This window comes from Mustela nivalis (genome assembly GCF_964662115.1).
Source record: "Mustela nivalis genome assembly, chromosome: 7".
NCBI classification, from domain to species: domain Eukaryota; kingdom Metazoa; phylum Chordata; class Mammalia; order Carnivora; family Mustelidae; genus Mustela; species Mustela nivalis.
In genome coordinates this window covers 84,198,051-84,218,505 of record NC_139026.1, presented here as the reverse complement: position 1 = coordinate 84,218,505, position 20,455 = coordinate 84,198,051, and the positions used below count along the sequence as shown (strand labels likewise).

At 33.4% G+C, this 20,455-nt stretch overlaps 1 protein-coding gene across 1 annotated transcript in view; it reads right to left on the bottom strand.

Moving 5' to 3' along the window:
- ARID2 (AT-rich interaction domain 2) overlaps nucleotides 1–20,455 on the bottom strand; it is a 162,505-nt gene that overhangs the window by 77,880 nt on the left and 64,170 nt on the right. Inside the window, exon 4 of the mRNA XM_082742296.1 lies at nucleotides 4,122–4,255. Coding sequence (XP_082598422.1) covers nucleotides 4,122–4,255 — 134 coding nt within the window. The remainder of the gene's footprint in view (nucleotides 1–4,121; nucleotides 4,256–20,455) is intronic.

Here is a 20,455-nt window from a genome sequence, read left to right as displayed (position 1 = left end):
TGTCCTAAGAAACCTTTGCCTAAGCCAAGTTAATTAAGATTTTCTGCATAACAATTAATTTAAAACATCTTCAAAACTTTAGGGGCGCCTGGGTGGCTCAGTTGTTAAATGTCTGCCTTCGGCTCAGGTCATGATCCCAGGGTCCTGGGATTGACCCCCACATCAGGCTCCCTGCTAGGTGGGAAACCTGCTTTTCCCTCTCCCACTCCCCCTGCTTGTGTTCCCTCTCTCACTGTGTCTAGCTCTGTCCTCAGACATACACCCCAAGTACATTTTTCACATAAAAATATAACTAGTTTAGTGCAAAGAGGCAAGAAAACAAGAGATAGAAAACCTCTAGATGAGACATTTCAGAAATACATGAATTTTTAAAGAATTTTTTTAAACCCTGCTAAATGGATTACAAGTAGAAATCTATTATCACAACATGCCACAAAATCAAATTATATAGGGAAGAAATTTCTTTATTTCCCACATTAGACAACTGAGATGACACCTCTTCAGTTCTCAAATAGTCTAGGAATTTCTCCCTAATATAATGATAAATAAGTTCCACAACAGAGTGATAAACTATTATGACGAGAGACTCTTTACAATATTTAAAACTGAATAATATCTGTTCATTTTCTATAATCTTGATAATAAAACTTCTAATAACAACGTAACATAAACATAAAATCTGGAGAAAAGGTAACAAAACTTCTGTGAAGAAGAGATTTTGATATTTCTATACTGTACACTGGAACTAAATAGTTTAGAGTTTCCATGAAACTTTCAGACAAATCTCTTTCAGAGAAAAAACTAAGAACCCACATTCAACATCTGTCACATTCTTGTTTATGTGGGTTCAATATGACCTCAAAATTGCTGTTGTTTGCTACTGAAGAATGAAAGATACCATTAGATACTCAATTCAGTGCATCCTTTCCTGAGTGACTTTGTCAAAGACATCTCCAATTAAAATAAAATAACTAAATATGATAATTACAAAAAGTCCTTTATATCAGGCTTGGTAAAGATTTCTAACATAATGTAGGAGAAATTGTTTATAAGATTTTAAGAGCTTCCCTTTCATTCCCTTCCCCAAGGAAATGTGATTGAACAGCTACAATTTCATAACTGGTATGGAATTAGGAATTTATTTTCAACATTTTTGACTCAAAGTTTATAGCAGTTTGCTGACAAACTTAATCTAAGGCAATCACTCTGAAAGGGAGAATTATTCCTGAAGTGCTTTTCACACTACAGAAATTATACAATACTCTCTTTCTATTATTGGCAGTGATTATCATAGTCTGAATGTTAGACTACGGGGGATTTTTTTTTTAAGACTATGGGGGATTTAATGGAAAATCTTTACCTAAATAAAACTGGTAAAATTAAAAAACCAAAATGAAACACAACGTCCTGTATAAAACTTTTCCAAATTTAAGCACCAAAACTGAAAATGGACAGAGTGCTTGACCTTCTTTTATCAAAAAGATTAGACTGGATTAATGATCACTAATATCCTCGCTAGCTCTGAAATTCTACAATTTCAGTGAGTTATCATTTGTCAACTTTGTCTTTCATAATTTTTCTACTAAAGATATTGTATATAAATTTTTAATATATTTTAACTTAAAAATTAATTTTTTATTTTAATTTTAAAATGTAAGATGAACAAAAAATTACTTAATAATCTCCCTATAATTCTGCAGAACTGACTGCATCCAAATGAATACCAACAACAACAAAATAGAGAAAGAAAAAAAGCAAAGAAAGGATTAGGTATCTGTGGTAAGGAAAAGTATGAAAAACTACGCAAATAAATGACAAAACTATCATATATTGATGCTAGTGTTTAATAATCCTAAAACTCCAGGCAAAATCTACTCAATATTTTTTTGCCACTTAAAGCCAGAGTAAGTTTCTTTAAGGAAAAATCTGGTCCCATATTCTATCAGTGTACAATATTACATCAACTAAAACTGCACTCCATGCCAAATGTCCTAGAGCTACTGTCAATTGAAAATGATTATTTCAAAATATTATTTTAGAACAGTTTTTCTTAATATCAACAATATAAATGTCTCTAGATAAATACACTGATCCAAATACATTTGTCCAAACGTACAAAGAGAGCAATAAGATTGTATGACCAAAGATGTAGTCACAAATCTTCTATAGGTTCTAATTAAAATTTCCTAAAGGCTCCTAATCTACCACTATGTAAGTCTAATTTGGTATTTAAAATACACAGACACACACACATTGACAGGTATGAAGCTTACTCTATTTACCTTAGTGACAACTGAAAAGCTTCTTAATAAAGGATTTGCTTTGTATATTGATAATCACATTAATTTTCAAACACTGTCATAATGTTGTTATGCCTCTTCCTTAAAAAAGCACCTTCAAATTCATAAATGCTGCTCTAAAATACTACCTCTTTTCAGTGTGAATTAGATATACTATAGTCTGATGTTCCCCAGCAATTCCTTCTTTCTTTCCTTTCATTAGCCCCCAATCCTGATTTTGTTAAACATGCTACATGTTGTTTAACTGCTCAGATTCTCCTTTTAAAAAAGGGGCACAGATATGACAGTATATCAGAAATGAGTTATTCTAACACCAAGTTAAGCAATTCTGTCATTCCCTTAACTTGTAATAATAACTCTATCAATGACTTTCATTAGGCTTCTGAAATACCAGGATTATTTTACATCTTTTTCTCTTGAGGTAATCAGTTTAATTAGGGGAGGAAAGAAAAGAAAAAAATATCCAGAAAAAATTTCATTCTAAACAAGATCAAAAGTAGAAATGGGTCAGGTTAGGGAGTTGTAATAGTAGACACCAAACTGTATTAAGCAAAAAAAATGAACAGTTCTGTTATTACTGCAATATACATAAAACACAGAGTTATATAAAGTTGAAAATAATCTTAAAGATCATTAGTATAATGTCTCATTCAATGCAGGAATATCCTGTATAACATCCTTGAATTCAGTAATGGTCATTAGCCCTTTCTAGAAACAGAGAGTGTATCACCTAATAATAAGTCAACCCATTTATTTTATCAGCTTAAACTATTAGCAAGATTTTTACATGGTGACTTAGAATGTTCTCCTTTAATCTTGGTTCTTAAGGTAATTAACTACTCATTAAAAACAAAGTGAGGTATGGTTTGTACTCATCGCCACCAACTTCCACCCCCATTATACAAAAGCATCAGATGATGAAGTCTCTTCTAATAATGATCAGATTCTAGGAGATTCTGTTTCTTTAGTTATTACAGACTGGGAAAGAAATATGGAGTCATATTCAACATAAAAGAAACTTTGAAAATAGATAGTGGATAATAAAATTAGTGATACCAACACAATGAGAAAGCTTAAATCTAGTGACAGATTATCTATAAGAGACAGGGACTACCACCAATAAAGAATAATAAATATCTAAAAAATTGTAAATTATATCAAGAAAATACCCTTAAAAAAGACGTATCTCCTTTTTTAGGCCAAATGTTGGTGACTGAAGAAAAGAGATGCTTGTCTCTTCAGAGTTCCCTTCCTAGTCAACACAGTCCCAATACTCAAAGCTACTAAACAGAGGAACCCCTATGGACTCTGCCTCAATAACCTTTTTATTAAACTCTCAACCTAATCATTTTCAATTTGAGTCCTGCTCTTTTTAGCTGCAGATTCCTCTGTAACTATTATAAGAATGACTTAAATGAAAAAGAAAAATCTTATCTGTGGTACCTTAGGAAAAAATACTCAAATAGAAACATTTCCGTGGAATTCTGATGCTGGAAGTTCCAGTAATTGTAGAAAATCCAGAAGATGCTAAGTAGTCTTGACCTCCCTAGCTCTATACAACCTCTCTCTTCTCATTTTAGTGACTATTCAAATTAAACCGACCATTAGTTAAAAAAATAAGGAAAAAACTTCACTTGAAAATATAGATATTTGTAACTGAAAATTCCTACGACTAAAAATCTTATACAGTCTATTCAGAAAGGACACTGATACCAATTAGGTATTGATCTTTGAAAGTTGCATGTGCAAAGTAAAGAATTAATTCACTGGATGATGTCTATTTTCCTAATTCAAAGCTGGACAATTTCCAGTGATACTTACCTGACACACTGTGTTGCTGGTAATTGTAGGAAGATGGAATTGCACCAATAGGAAGCTGTGGCTTTGGATTGCCTGGTGGTACCTCATCGTCATCCTCCCCAAAATGATGAACTTTCTCGTACTTTTCTAGGTAACTGAAACAGAAAAACAACACAGCTGAGTTTAACAAACAGATTTACATCTTATTTTTTAACTCTTACCACATGTACCTGTTTTCCTTCCCCAGAGCCCCTAAATTTAAAAAAGAGTTAAGATACCACAAGCCTCATATTAGGGAAACAGTCACTTTAACAGTGGTACTGCAGACAAACTCAATGCAATGCTTCTAAGTGTTCTTATATTTTCAGAAAGACCACACCATTACCCAAATATCAAAGACAAACACATGTACATGAGTGGGAGAACATTTGATTTATTGATTAAAAAAATTATATGAAGTCATTTAAAAGCCAAGTGAAAATGAGAAGATTCTCTAACCCTAGGTCCATCCTCAACCCCCAGTCTCACTCAAAAGGTTCACATGCATACTGGAATGCTACATTTTCTGTGCCTAATTTTATTTAATGATATATTTTATAGATCTAAGTATGTAAGTACATTAGTACTGCTTGTTTTTCTTAACAGCTGCACAATATTTGATCCTATTCATACATCATAATTTAACTAGATCTCTAGTGTATAACTACTTTCAGTTTTGCTTTTTGCTATTACAAATGATGTAACAGCAATAAACTTAATCTGTGCACTTATCTGAATATTTTCTCTGGACAGACATTGGAAATGGTATGCTCATTCTAAATAAACTCCCATCCAAAAGTGATAGCCTAATATATTTTAACTAATTTATAAGATAGTTCCTATATCCCCTACTGTATTACCACTACTGGATATGATTAATCCTCTTCTTAAATTTTTTATTATTTTTTAAAAATTTTATTTATTTCAGAGAGAGAAGGAGAGGGCAAGAGAGTACATGTATGAGTGGGGAGGAGGAGGTGCAGAGGGAGAAGCAGACTCCCTGCTGAGCAGGAAGCCTGAGGGGGGCTTGATCCCACGACTGAAGCCCAAGGCAGACGCTTAAGCAACTGAGCCACCCAGGTGCCCCTAATGCTCTCTCTTTTCTTTTTAAGTATTTATTTATTTGAGAGAGAGAGAGAGAGAGAAGGAGTGTTAGTTTCAGGGAGGGACAGAGGAAGAGACTCTACAAGCCGACTCCTCATTCGGCCCAGACCTCCCCCCAACCCCTCCTGGCAGACTGGCTGGATTCCACCACCCATGAGGACATGACCTGAGCCAAAACCAAGAGCTGGGACAGTCAAATAACTGAGCCATGCAGGTGCCCCGATTAATCCTCATGACATCAATTACAATGAAGTTTCCAAATTCTCAATCTATCATCAACTACTAGTTTAAAATAAGATTCCCAGGTAAACTTTAAAATAGTGAAATAACTGTCAAGTACAACACTGTAGCTAACAAACTTGTTACTGTACTTGACAAATCAGAAGTTGAACTGATTAATACAATGACTTATATTTGCTACAGAAAAGTTCTAGATGTGATTATTTTACAGGTCAACCCTTTTACCAGTCCTGATCCAAGCAGGTACTAAGTCCATTAGTTGCTATTTTCAAAGTCCTATAGCTATCCACCCCTTTGCTTTTTAGTTATAGACAGCTGAGATGAGAAAGGGAGGTTATCAATGAAGAAATACAATGATTTTAGAAGTATTATTTTGAGTACCAAATCTTAACTTTCAAGGTGGGATAAATGCAAACTACAATTTTACAAATATAAAAACTAATGACATTGAAAATCATTACCATTCCTTATTTTCCCTTTTCAGGCTTTACAAGGCACAATAATTCACATCTTTGAGCCTGGAAAGGAATTGAACTGTCCCTTTCCACTCCTTCTAAGTTCTCCAAATAAACTCAATTTGAGCAAGGAACTCTTAACTAGCTGGCAGTTTGATAGCTAGTGAATCCAACACTTTTCTTTAGTGTTGGAGATACAGCATACTAAAGCAGACACATATGTGCAGATACACCCTTGAGCACTGAGGAGAGAATATATATTTTATCTTGATCCTGAGGATGTCACCCAGCAGAGAGATTTATAGTCTAAAAACATAAAACAAAAGGATGATTAAAAAAGAACCCATCTCTCTCCAGGATAGACTGACAATGGACTTAAATAGGTAAAGAAATCAGGTCTATTCTTTTTGGGTTTCTAATGCAGATATCATAAAAAGAAGTGTATATATAAATATAGACACAAACAGCTGCTCATAAATTATGTGACATATTTTCTGCAAATGAGGGATTATCTACATCACTCAGGAAATAGTATTGACAGAGGTATTTAGAGAGTACAGTCTTTTGGAATTGGAATGGTAAAAAACTACAGATAAATAATCTTTATTAAATAATTTTTATCAAAATAGAATCAAAACAACGAAGATAAAGAATTTTAAAATAAAAATCTTTAATTATAATATTTTTAAGGTTCTTTCTATAAATTTGTTAGTCTATATAACTGAGCATAGCAGATTTAAAATTTATGTTTTTTATTACAGCTGGGAAAGAAAACAGTATTACTAGTAAAGAAGGACCATAAATATGATTTTTCCTTCCCAAATACCCAAAATGCAGTCCAAGTAATACAAAGCTTGATAACAACACAAGCACTATATGCTCATAATAAACAGTGTACTATACACATGTAACACTTTATAATTCAATTTTTCTTAAAATATTAAAAAATGACCTCTGGTTCCTTGACACGTTCTACTCCTATTCCTCTAAATAGGTTCTTAATTTCATTCCCCTAAAGTCTGTGGTGTAGGCAAATTATTATGATTTTAAAAATTTTTATGTTCCTGGCTTGATTTGTTCTGTCATGATTAAATATTTCCAACCGAGACCCAACATTTCTTTGTTCAACTAAGGTTTTGGCACCCAGTTTTGATCTCTTGTCTCTCTCAATAAACAAGTACAAAGTATTTGGCTTTTCAAGGAGTTATACACTTCTAAAAACTAAAAAGTAGTAACAGATAAGAGCAGCTAAAATACAGAGTTACATTTCAAAGTCTAAGTTTTCCAATATAATTCTCCATCATCACCTTGAGCTTATACACTGAGAGATATTCTGTGTTCACTCATTAAATTATAAATGCTAGACTATATTTCACTCTCTCTCTTGTCAAAGTCAATGGCATCACATTGAATAGTTACTATATTGATCAAGCAAGTATTTATTGAGCTCTTACAGTAATCTGCCTTGTACATTACATATTTAACTCAAGACTGGTAAAATACTGGAATCCAGACAGAAACAGATTCAGGCGGGATGAGTTTTATCTTCTTTTTCTTCAACTTGGCCTTAACTTACTTTACAGTAGATTCTCTATCACAGGTTACACACTTAGAAGAAGGCAAATGTGAAAAGTTGGCATATAATATAGAAATTATTTTAAATGGTACGGTTTAATTAAAAACCTTAATAAATGTGACTGATAGAAATATAATACAGAGGGATGGATTAAGAGTTCATTTAAAAATAGCATCAAGGGCGCCTGGGTGGCTCAGTGGGTTAAGCTGCTGCCTTCGGCTCAGGTCATGATCTCAGGATCCTGGGATGGAGTCCCACATCAGGCTCTCTGCTCAGCAGGGAGCCTGCTTCCTCCTCTCTCTCTCTCTCTCTCTCTCTCTGCCTGCCTCTCTGCCTACTTGTGATCTCTCTCTGTCAAATAAATAAATAAAATCTTTAGAAAAAAAAATAGCATCAAATAATATGGGCAGTATTATTATGAATATGGGAAAATTAAACCTCTTACAATATCTGACAGACCAAGTAAACAAAAAAATTAGGTTGTAGAAAATTTGAGTATAATCACCAATAAGATTGATTTATTAGACATACAATGATTTTCTTTTCAAAACTCCATGGAAATTACAAAACTGATCATATATCAATTCACACAGAACACCATAACAAATTTAAGATTAAATATTATATAGGCACATTCTCTAACCACAATGTAACTCAAAGAAATTAAACTCTTGGATAATTAAAAATAACTTTCATGACATAAAATTCCAAACCTATATGCAATTTATCTTCACAATCTTCTCTCAGATTATTTTAAAGTAATTCCCAGATATCAGATAATTTCAACTGTAAATATTCTGGTAGAATTCTTGGAAATTAAAAATGACATTATCAACAAAAACACTCAAGAAAACTCTTGATTATTCTTGGATCAAGGGAAAAAAATCAAATGTATATGATTGGAACACCTTTTTATAACAACTCTTTGAACCGTTTTTAGTTAAAGATGACAGTTCAAGGACCCATATTCATCTCTTCCCTTAAATCTGATTGTAATGACCTTTAAAGGATAAAAATAGAGGAATACAGCATTATTTGTAAGTTAAAAACTTATAGAATTTCTGATCCATGAAAAGCAACTTCAAGGATCTACAAGACTAAGTTGCAAAACACTTCTTGAGAGAGTAATGTGATCTAGTGAAGGAGAACCTAGGCCAGAAAACATATACAGGAAAGTTCAATTTGGATTTTCTTCAACCAGCTTTGCGCACTGGCAGTATTGTAGCCAATGAGTTTTATCTGAGGCAAGGATTATTCCTAACTGGATTTCCTTTAACCACTAAAGGTTGAATGGAAAATGAAGGTGTATCTGATAATGGGATCCAGAGAGTGTCAATTATTTGAAAAAAGAACATTCAGAAAGTTGAGTTGAACTCAGTGGTTGTGCAGGGAGGTAAAGTCCTTTATAAATTTCACCTTATAGGGCACATGCGCCCCAATATTTATAGCAGCAATGTCCACAATATCCAAAATATGGAAAGAGCCCAGATGTCCACTGACAGATGAATGGATAAAGAAGATGTGGTATGTATGTACAATGGAATTTTACTCAGCCATCAAAAAGAATGAAATTTTGCCATTTGTGATGATGTGCATGGAACTAGAGGGTATTATGGTTAAGTGAAATAACTCAATCAGAGAAAGACAATTATCATACGATCTCACTGATACATGGAATTTAAGAAACAAAACAGGACTGTCGGGGAAGAGAAGGAAAAATAAGATGAAATCAGAGAGGGAGACAAACCATAAGAGACTCTTAATCATAGGGAACAACCTGAGGGTTGCTGGAGGGGGAGGTGGGTGGAGGAATGGGGTATCTGGGTAATGGGCATTAAGAAGGGCACTTGATATAATAAGCACTGGGTGTTAGATGGAACTGATAAATCACCAAATTCTACCTCTGAAACTAATAATACACTGTATGTTAATTAAATTGAATTTAAATTAAAAAATTTTCTTTTTTATTATTTTAAAAGATTTTATTTATTTATTTCACAGACAGAGATCACAAGCAGGCAGTGAGGCAGGCAGAGAGAGAAAGAGGAGGAAGCAGGTTCCCAGCGGAGCAGTGAGCCTGATGTGGGGCTCAATCCCAGGACACTGGGATCATGACCTGAATGAGACAGCTCATCATGACCATGAGCTGAAGGCAGAGGCTTAACCCGCTGAGCTACCCAGGTGTCCCTAAATTAAAAAATTTTAAAACCAAAAATAAATTTCACCTTATAGCTTCTTTGTCAAAATGAACACAAAGACACCAGGAGTGCGGGTTCCTATGAAAAGCACCAGCATGGAAAGACTGTCATCAAGTGTTATCAGGTAACTGGATCTCTATTGATGTGCTCTATAAACACAGCAGGTACAAAAATTGTGGTGGCTTGGAAACGATAAAGGTAATGAAATTTCTCGGCCCAGGATTGTCCTCCCAAAAATGACAATGCAGAAAATCAATGAAGAAGGCAAGCTTCAGAAACTGTTCCACATGGAAAAGAAAAGAACTAATGAAACTGGGAGATAAAAATGAGATATATATGTAAACAGGAGAGCAAACATAAATCAAAAACAAAAAACCACATGCAGTGGTCCTGAAGGAAAGACCTGAATAAATGGAATGGAAGTGATAATCATTTTCTTTTTTTTTAAAATCATTTTCATAATAAAAGAATTTCTTTAACTAGAATATGTAATGTGTATATCAAAGAGCTCTCTGGAGCTGGGGTGTCAGGGTACATGGGTCACCAGGCAAAAATTACTGAAAAGGGAAAAACAATCAGATATATCCTGATAAAAGATTTAAGCTTCAAAGATAAAGATTCTAAAGTTTTCAGAACCATTGCCACTCCCCAAAAGTTATGCAGAACAGTTGGACTAGACTTTGACTTCTCTTCAAAATTAATAGCTAGAAGATAATGAGAAATATTAGAATTTTGAGGAGGAAACTTATTTCACAAGAAATCCCTACCTAACCATGTTGCTCAATTAAGACAAAAGAAATTCATTTTTTGACATGTAAAGACTCAGAATAAAGCAATATAGCCCTCTAGGGAGAAAAATACCACTCTAATAAGTACAACTCACCCATGAACAACACAGGGGTTAGGGATACTAACGTCCACACATTCAAAAATCTGCATATTAACTTCTGAATTCCCAAAAACTTACTTACTAATAGCCTGTTGACCCAAAGCCTCACCCATAACATAAACAGTAAACTGACAGATTTTATATACACGTTATATATTGTATTCTTACAATACCATAAGCTAGAGAAAATATGCTATTAAGAAAATCATAAGAGAAAATACATTTATAGTAGTGTACTGTACAAAAGATCCACATACAAGTGAACCTGTGAAGCTCAAATCATGTTGTGCAAGGGTTGACTATAATCTAATGGATAGAAGAATCAAAATTAAGAAATGGTTAAATAGCAATACAGGTGACTGACAACATGTACAGAAACTAAGACATTAAACTCAATCATAACTATTACATTACAAAAAAGAATATAAATGCCATTGGTTACAAAAGGAAAACATAAAAAATGTAAAACATTAAAATAATTTGAAAAACAGTTTCCTGTTAAGAAGTTTAAAAACTTTAAAAGATAAAGAAGTAGTAGAAAGAAAGAGAAAGAACTTTAGGAGAGAAAGAAGTAGAAGGTAGGAAGGATTAAAACTGTATTCTGATGCTTATACTGAAAGACTGAACAAAATGGGTTAATTTTTACTGTTAAAATGAAGGACAATATGTTCTTAGCTGTGTTTCCCATTTTTCTAAGTGTTTAACAGCATAATTAAAATCAGACTAATTACTTTCCAAACCACTATAAGGAAAAAAAGTATTACTGTATATAATATACAGAGAAAAGGAGAAAAAAAAATCACCCTATAATGCAGCCAATTGCATTCTTAAGCATATAGCCCAGTAAAAACTGGAAACAACCCAAATATTCATTAATAATATAAATACACACACCGTGGCATGTTCATGCAATGAAATATTATATAGCAGTGAAAATTAGAAACTAACATGGAGTGATTCAAATGGCCATCAACAACAAATTGTTAAAAAAAAAAAATTCCAAAGATTACATTATGATTCCACTTATATAAAAATCATAAACAAGCAAAAAATTTACATATATTATTTAGAAATAGATAAGTGAGTGCTAAAACCACAAAGAAAAGCCATATAACAATTAGCACTTAGAAAATAAGTTAGGATTTATCCTTTGAAAGAGAAATGCAATAAAGAAAGAAACACAAGCAGTTTCAAAGGTATTAGTAGTTTTGTTGTTGTTATTGTTGTTTGGGTGTAGATAAGCCTGCATATATTAAGTTTTTTCGTATTTATTTTATATTTATTTCATAATTTAAAAAAAATTTAAACACTGGAAAAAAAAGTATTGTTATTTCAAACTTTCAAATAAAACAAGTATTTTCATTGCCATATAAAATGTTTCCAATCACAGAAAATGATTAGAAGCCCCTTGAAAACTGTAATCTAGCAAAATCTGAGAAACTTTATAAAAACTACAGGTAAAAAAAAAAAGACTACATTTATAAATGGTACATAAAGACTAAGCAAAAGAGCAAGATAAGATTTTGTTACAGAGATCCAGTAATAGTTCAATATTAAAAATTTTATAACACCAAACTCACAGATCAAGAAAAAATATTATCTAAACAAAGGATGCCAAAGCTTATTTAATAAAATTAAGCACCAATGCTTCATAGAATTAATGAAGAATTCTAGAATACTGCTGTTTTTGGATATGTCCTATGGCCCCTCTGGTTGTACCATATACAACAAAGAATTCCCTATCTACCTCCTTTCTCAATACAGTCTTTCTCAGAATATTATACCTCAGCTTGATCCAGGGTACTTGCTTCTGTAGAAGAGTACCCTTCAAAATGGGCCACACAAACAAAATATTCCAACAGGGAAAGATATTTAATTTATGGACCCACACTACCTCCTTCCTTCCTCACTGACAGTCCATATGTTACTCATCTGATATTAACCAATGTAGAGGAGCTAAGAGTGGAATTCCTATTAATTTATTAGCCTTTGACCACTGGACCCTTAATCATTAGGTACTAATAATGTCTATGTATGTCAAGGTTTAGGGAATTTAAAGACAATATTATCTAATTTTAATTAAACTATTTCTCACAAAAGAGATTAAGTAGATTTCTTCAAAGAAGCTACAATTTGAATAATGCAGCAAAATAAAACAAGAAAAAAGCAAAGCTGATACTTCCATTATAAAACAATGGCAATGTGATCAGACAGATATAAAAGAAGTAGGCCAAAAAATTTCTAAATTATCAAAAAATAAAATACCTTAATGTGGATTAACATTGATTATGAACGTTGTCCTAGGTTAATGTTGTACTTTTTATGTTACTGATGATTTCCAAGATGTTTAAAACTTCAAAATTTGAAGACAAGCTTCTATATTTTTCCAAGTAATATTTTTCAAGTCATTGAAAAACCAAATCCTTTTTAACATTTTTTAAGATCTAACCAAAACTTTTTAAAATTAAAAAATAAATATTATTTCAAGCAAGTGTACTGATAAATATTTATAAGAGCCCTTCAATGGCCAAATCCACTATCACTGGGGAAACATATCTTCATTTTCTCATGATAAAAAAGGCTAAATTAATACATGGAAAATATGTCAACAAAACAAATACTGTTGGGAAATGGTAAGAAAACACTACTAAGGAGTTGAAAAAACAAGGATTAGAGCAAATTATATTGCGTGGGAGGTTTTCTATATAGCTGAATTCAAGTACAGATGTTTCTAACATATCTGAGCTTATAAGTATTTCCTAGATTCTCTTTCAAAAATGAAATTCGCAAAGAACTACTTTTTGGTGAGTCATTAAAGGAAAGCTGTACCAGAGAGGATATATTCTCAAAAGCAAATGATTTTAGAAAAAAAGAATTTCAGGAAAACATGTTAATTCTACTTAAAACCAAAATGAAGAAGCAGCTGCTTTAACTGGGAAAGGGAAGTAGAAGCAGGGGGAAGGGAGCTAAGGAAGATGAGAGAGAAAGCAGGCAGAAGGAAGGGAAAAAAGGAAGATTAAAAGACCTTAAAAAGCATTTATTGCATCATTTATAGGCAGGATAAGGCAGCAAAGAAGCTGGAAGTCAGAAGTGCCAAAAATGCTTCAGGATGATGTCAATGGGGTCAATTATATAAAAACAAGGTCTTCGAAACACAGAGAAATCTTCAAACATAATGAGATGTGAAGTGATAAGAAAAATATTTTGAACCAGAGAGGTCAAATGGATATCTTAGTCAAGAGTAATAAAAAATGCTGCCAATCTTGAGAGTTATACACTTACTTCACTTTTTAAAAAGTCCCAAATTTGCTGATTTTCTCATGACAGCATTAGGTGATGAGCAGTTATCTTACCTAACAGCTAATTTAAAAACAAAACAAAACAAAACAAAGAGACCTTACCAACCCTTTAAAGTAAAAACAAACAAACAAACAAACAATAGAAAGTAATTACTTTATTTTTTTAAAAGATTTTATTTATTTATTTATTTGTCAGAGAGAGAGAGAGAGCGCGAGAGCAAGCACAGGCAGACAGAGTGGCAGGCAGAGTCAGAGGGAGAAGCAGGCTCCCTGCAGAGCAAGGAGCCCAATGTGGGACTCGATCCCAGGACGCTAGGATCATGACCTGAGCTGAAGGCAGATGCTCAACCAACTGACCCACCCAGGCGTCCCGAAAGTAATTACTTTAAAAAAGAAATCCATTCTATGGAAAGAACATTTTCTTTAAAAAGATGCCTTTTATTTTTTATTTTTCAAGATTTTACTTATTTGAGAGAGTGTGTGTACATGCAGGGAGAAGGACAGAGGGGAAGAATCTCAAGCAGACTCCCAGCTGAGTGGGGAGCCTGTCATGGGGCTTGGTCCTACAACCCTGAGATCATGACCTGAGCCAACACCAAGAGTTGGATGCTTAACCAACTGAGCTGCCCAGGTGTCCCAAAAGGATGTTTTTTAAAAGCGAATTTCCTTCCATGATATGATCTTGTTGAAAATATTGTGCATGTATCATACATTAAAACTTCCATATCTACACTGCAGTAGGAAAAGGAATTTTCCAAAACTGTTTAAAAAAAAAAAAAACCTTCACCAAATTCTGTGGGCCCTGAACCCTTTAAGACAACTTTTATATTGATATAATTCTATACTTAACAGTCATAAAAATACTTCAAAGAACTCATGTCCTCAATCCAGATGTACCAATTGTTTATATGTTGTTTAGTTGCTTTATCATATTCTCATTTTCTCATTCTCTCCTCCTCCCTCTGCCCACACATGTACACACCCACAGCGCTGCAACCCTCCCCACCCCCAGAGTTTTTCCTGAACCATTTAAAATTAAGTTACTGTTCCTTATTTTTAACAAGCTTGACATTTTTCAAGAGTAGAAGGTGGTTACTCTGTAGAAAGTCCATCAATTTAGGTTTGTCTGAGGGTTCTTTAATAATGAAATTAGATACAAAGAATGCACCTTTGGCAGGAATACCACAGAAATGAATGCATATCCTAGTGTATATTATAAGGAGGCATATTATGTCCCATTGATCATACTGTTAACTTTGATTACTTTGTAAGACTGGAATTGCTAGGTTAAATCACTAGGAAGTTACTTTTTTCCTTTTGGAAATTAATAAGTAACTTATGGGAGAACACTTTGAAGTTATGTAAATAACCTGTTTCTTACCAAACTTTCACCCACTAGTTTTAGCAACCATTGAGGATTCCTGCCTGAATCGGATTATTACTGTAATGGTGATTTTTCCTTAACTCCATTATTCCTTCCACATTTATTAGCTGGCATTCATTCTACTGTAAGTGAGCTCTTCCCATCCTCTCCCATTTATTCAGTTACTTAAAACATCATGGATTATTTCAAAAATATTATATTCCTATCATTATTTATTCTAATGTTCAAAGTGTTCTAGCTTTGGCCAATGGGAGCCCTTTCAACCACCTCCTCTATCTTTTGATGTAGCCCTATCATTTTTTGAGCAGTTTCTTGCTTTGTAGAATAAGATAAAACAGGCTTATCTTGCATTTTCCCTGCTTCCGTACTAGCATCACTCTTTTCACCAAGGAACACTGCTTCTTTTTAATGAGGAATGGTATTTAGAAACCAATACCTAAAGATGAGCTATGCTCACTGCTTATAGAGGTATCTTTCTTCCAGGCCCTTTTAGTATATTTATTAGTATGTATAAATCCATTTTTGTATTTCTATAAAAGGATAAGATCGTATTTATACCTCTACTGTCAATTCAACACCACAGTTTTCCCCTTTCATATTTTTAACTTTCTTCTCTTTTTTTTAAGATTTATTTATTTATTTATTTGACAGATAGAGATCACAAGTAGGCAGAGAGGCAGGCAGAGAGAGAGAGAGAGAGAGAGAGAGAGAGGGGAGGAAGCAGGCTCCCTGCTGAGCAGAGAGACAGATGCGGGGCTCAATCCCAGGACCCTGGGAACATGACCTGAGCCGAAGGCCGAGGCTTTAACCCACTGAGCCACCCAGGCGCCCCTATGTATTCATTTTCTTTGTTATTTTGTTTTTAAATTGCTTTTCGCATTTAGGAAGGTCTGTGTTTTTGTTCTATTGGTTACCTATGTACTTATACATTTATAATGCAGTAATCTCATTTTCTTACTATCACACAGTATATGTCAACTTTCAATAGTATCTTCTCAATCCCAACTACTGCTTTACAACAATCAATAAGCTTTTCCTACTTTCCTCTTTACCTCTTCCTTTATTATTTTTTTACATTTTTTTCTTTTCTTTTTTTGTTTTTTAAGGTTTTATTTATTTGACAGAGATCACAAGTAGGCAGAGAGGCAGGCAGAGAAAGAGAGTGAATGAAGCAGGCTCCCCGCTGAGGAGAAGCCCGATGTGAGGCTTGATCCCAGGACCCTGGGATCATTACCTGAGCCAAAGGCAGAGGCTTTAACCCACTGAGCCACCCAGGCGCCCCTACCTCTTCCTTTAGAGTTGGCATTATTTATCCTTTGTAAGAATATGTAAGACTTACATATTATTCTTTCACCTTTGTTGTCACCTACGTTTTAATCTTAGATCTACAATTATAATATATTTAATAATAACCATGGATTCTTCTGCAATGTTTTCCTACTCAACTCTAAGTTGGATAAAGCCCATCCACTAGTGGATTCCTCAAGAAATATTCAAGTGTGTACTACCCTATTGAGTTATACATGTTTAAAATATTTTTTATTCTTGATGTTTAAAAAACAGCTTGGCTTTTTTTTGTTTGTTTGTTTCCATAAAAATATATTTAATAAACCTGTTATAAAAAAATCAAACATTTTCAACATTTTATCAATTCAAACTCACTGTAAGTAACTGGGACTTCTTTGTATTTTGGAGATTACCTCAACTAAAAATACATTACACATTTACAACACTTCGAAATATAATTGAAGAGCTACCTCAACTAATGTTAAATTTCACGTTAACTCTAGAGACTTATAGGTTAAGATTCCCATAAATTTGTCTGCAATCAAATGTAATATACTAATTATGAATGTCTTAATAGCTCTTAAAAAGAAAAAATATTTGGAAGGAAATGGTTGGTTTTAAAGTTCTGTGACAAACTCCTAGAAGATAAAAATATGTAAAACCAATTTAATGACCAAGATTTATTTATTTATTTTTCTTCCTTCCTTCTTATTTTTTCTTTCACCTAGATTTCTTAATGAATCCCTGATAGTCATTTCTGGCAGCTCAACCCATTCTGTTGGGATGGTAGTGTGCTATATGCTGTCAGGGACCCTCTACTGTTTCATCAGAGCCATACTACTAAATGCTCTAACAGTCCTGGTCAAAAGTAAGGAAATGATAACAAATTTCAGTGCTGTACACACTTTTCCCATGTAAGAACAGCTTAGCTTTACATAAAATTTTTGGTTTACCCGTTTCCTTACTTTCTTGAAAACACTGCTCCATTGGTACTTCACTTTGTATGTTTCTGTTAAGAAGTGTGTGCCAGTTTAATTATCTTGGCCTATTAGTTGTTCTGTTTTGTTTGTTTACCTGAGGGTTCTCAAAGTTTATCTTTAGAGTCTAATACTTTTATAAAATATGACTCAAAATTGACTATGTACTATAAACTTCCCCAAGTACTCTATGGTCCTTTCAGTGTGTAGATAGATGCAGGTCTTTTATTTCTGGAAAATTTGTTTACATTATAGTTTTAAATACTATTTGTACCCATTGTTTAGTTTTTTCTAATTCAATTATACATATATGTTGAATCTCTTTTTGTCTCACATTACCACCACTTTTTCTTTTACCTGTTTTACTTCTTTAATTCATTTTCCTTTTCATGATTATTTTTGTGACTTTCTTCAATACCCTTTATTAAATTTCCAGTTGAGTTCATTCTCTTTTGGGCATCTTGGAATTTAGAATTCATTTCTAAGATGATTTTTTTTCTTTTTCTTTCACCTCTTTCTTGGGTTCAACCAACTCTCCTCTTATTTCTTCCTAGATGTTTTTGTTTTCTCAACCATTTACAAATATAAAAAGCAGGGGCACCTGGGTGGCTCAGTGGGTTAAAGCCTCTGCCTTCGGTTCAGATCATGATCTCAGGGTCCTCGGATCGAGCCTCAAATGGGGTTCTCTGCTCAGCAGGGAGCCTGCTTCCTCCTATCTCTCTGCCTGCCTCTCTGCCTACTTGTGATCTCTGTCAAATAAACAAATAAAATCTTGGGGGGAAAAACAGACTTTTGAATCAATATAGACAAACTATTAAACTGAAAAAAATTGGAGTTTACTGCTCTCATTAAAATAGTATCCAATCATTTATTAAACAAGTATTTATTAAGCATTTACTACATGCTAGGCACTGCTCTGGATGTCTGGAAAACTAAGTAAATAAAGCAGACAAATAACCTTATCTAAATGAGACTAACATTCTTATAGGGGAGGCAAATAAACAATAAAATTAATAAGTATGCTTTTAAAAAAACACCGAGGCTTTTTATATGTTAATAAAAATTTAAATATATTTTTCACTTTTATCATATTAAAAATTTACTTTTATTTCTATCTAACTACACTTAGGTTATATATTGGGCAGTATGCCCCCAACTTTCCATTTTTAGGAATATAATCTTAGCCCGAAGAACACAGATGTCTAGAGAATATCACCAAGAGATCCTGAACTTACCGTTAGAAGGAATAACTTAGGAAACATTGGGTTGTCTCCCCTTGGGAGAGTGGATAATAAGTACATTTACAGACACAAGAGAAATCATTCCAATTTATTAGATTTTTATTGTTTGAATAAAGTGTATGTGTAAGAAAAGGGACTATATTTAGAAAATAAGCAGCCAAAAATGAGGACTGCAGGAAATGTTTGTTTGCTGATACTCAACATTTAAGAACGCTACTAATGGGGAATCCCCCAAAGTGATAAGCAGCAGAGTATGGGCCTCACTAAACTTGCTAAAAAGGGTGAAAAAAAGGTTTCTCTCTACTTCATGTCACCTACAACATGGACAAACAAATCAGTTTTGTCCAAAGTGAACTCTGAATTTTTAGGGGATAACAAAAAATGGGTTATTTAAGATAGAAGCAGTAGGAGTTGAGAGATTTACTCTTCCTGACTTCCTAAAAATTCCTTATCTTCAGAAATTAGACAGGGCTGATTTATATTGTTTGCAAATAATTATAGTTTATAATCCAATAATTCCACTTCTAGAAATTTATCCTACTCTATATTCTAGAATGTATGCGGGCAAGGAATTGAATACGGATGTACAATATTACTATAGTTTGTGACAACAAAAGACTGAAAAAGAAGCCACATGTTGAAACAACAGGAAACTACTGTTTTAAATTCTTAAAATGGGCTACTATGTAGCTGTGAAAATGAGTTATATACTATGTAATAAAAAGGATATCAGCTATATACATGGATATGAACAAAGTATTTCTGGAATAAAATAAAAAGACTGTAAAAGGGGTTACCTTCATAGTGGAAACCTTCTCACCCTTTATGTTATTTGAATTTTCTTTTTTTAAAAAATGCTCTTCATTACTTCTCAGTGAAAAGGCTAATTACAAACAGCAAATCTATTAAAAGGCACCATACTAAAAAAGGAATGAAGAGATAAATTAATGGAATAGGAGATGAACCATTGTCCAATATAAGAAGGTAGCTTTTCAACTAACTGGGGGAGATAACAAATTCACTACTGAAAAACAATTAAAAATTTTGCCTCATACTATACAGACTAAATTAATTTCCAGATGAGTTAGAGATTTAAATGTAAATTTAAAAATTAAAGAAACACATAAGAAAATATAAGTTAATATATGTATAATATTAGAGCAGGGAAGGCACTGTCCAGCATGAGAAGGAGCACCCATAAATTAAAAGTAATGTTTATCTCATGATGATTTTAAAACTTCTAAGAAGGCAGGGGCGCCTGGGTGGCTCAGTGGGTTAAAGCCTCTACCTTCGGCTCAGGTCATGATCCCAGGGTCCTGGGATCGAGCGCCGCATGGGGCTCTCTGCTCTGTGGGGAGCCTGCTAACTCCTCTCTCTGTCTGCCTCTCTGCCTACTTGTGATCTCTGTCTGTAAAATAAATAAATAAAATCTTTTAAAAAAAATAAATAAAACTTCTAAGAAGGCAAAAAGTACCACAACAATAAGTGACTGGCAATAATACTTCACATTCATGCAAATATGTACACACACATGCACACTTAGATCTTAAAATATTTCAAGTAATTATAATATTACCAATATTATAATTTTTTAAAATGAGCAAATCCTTTTTTTAAAAGATTTTATTTATTTGACAGAGAGACACAGCAAGAGAGGGAAAGAAGC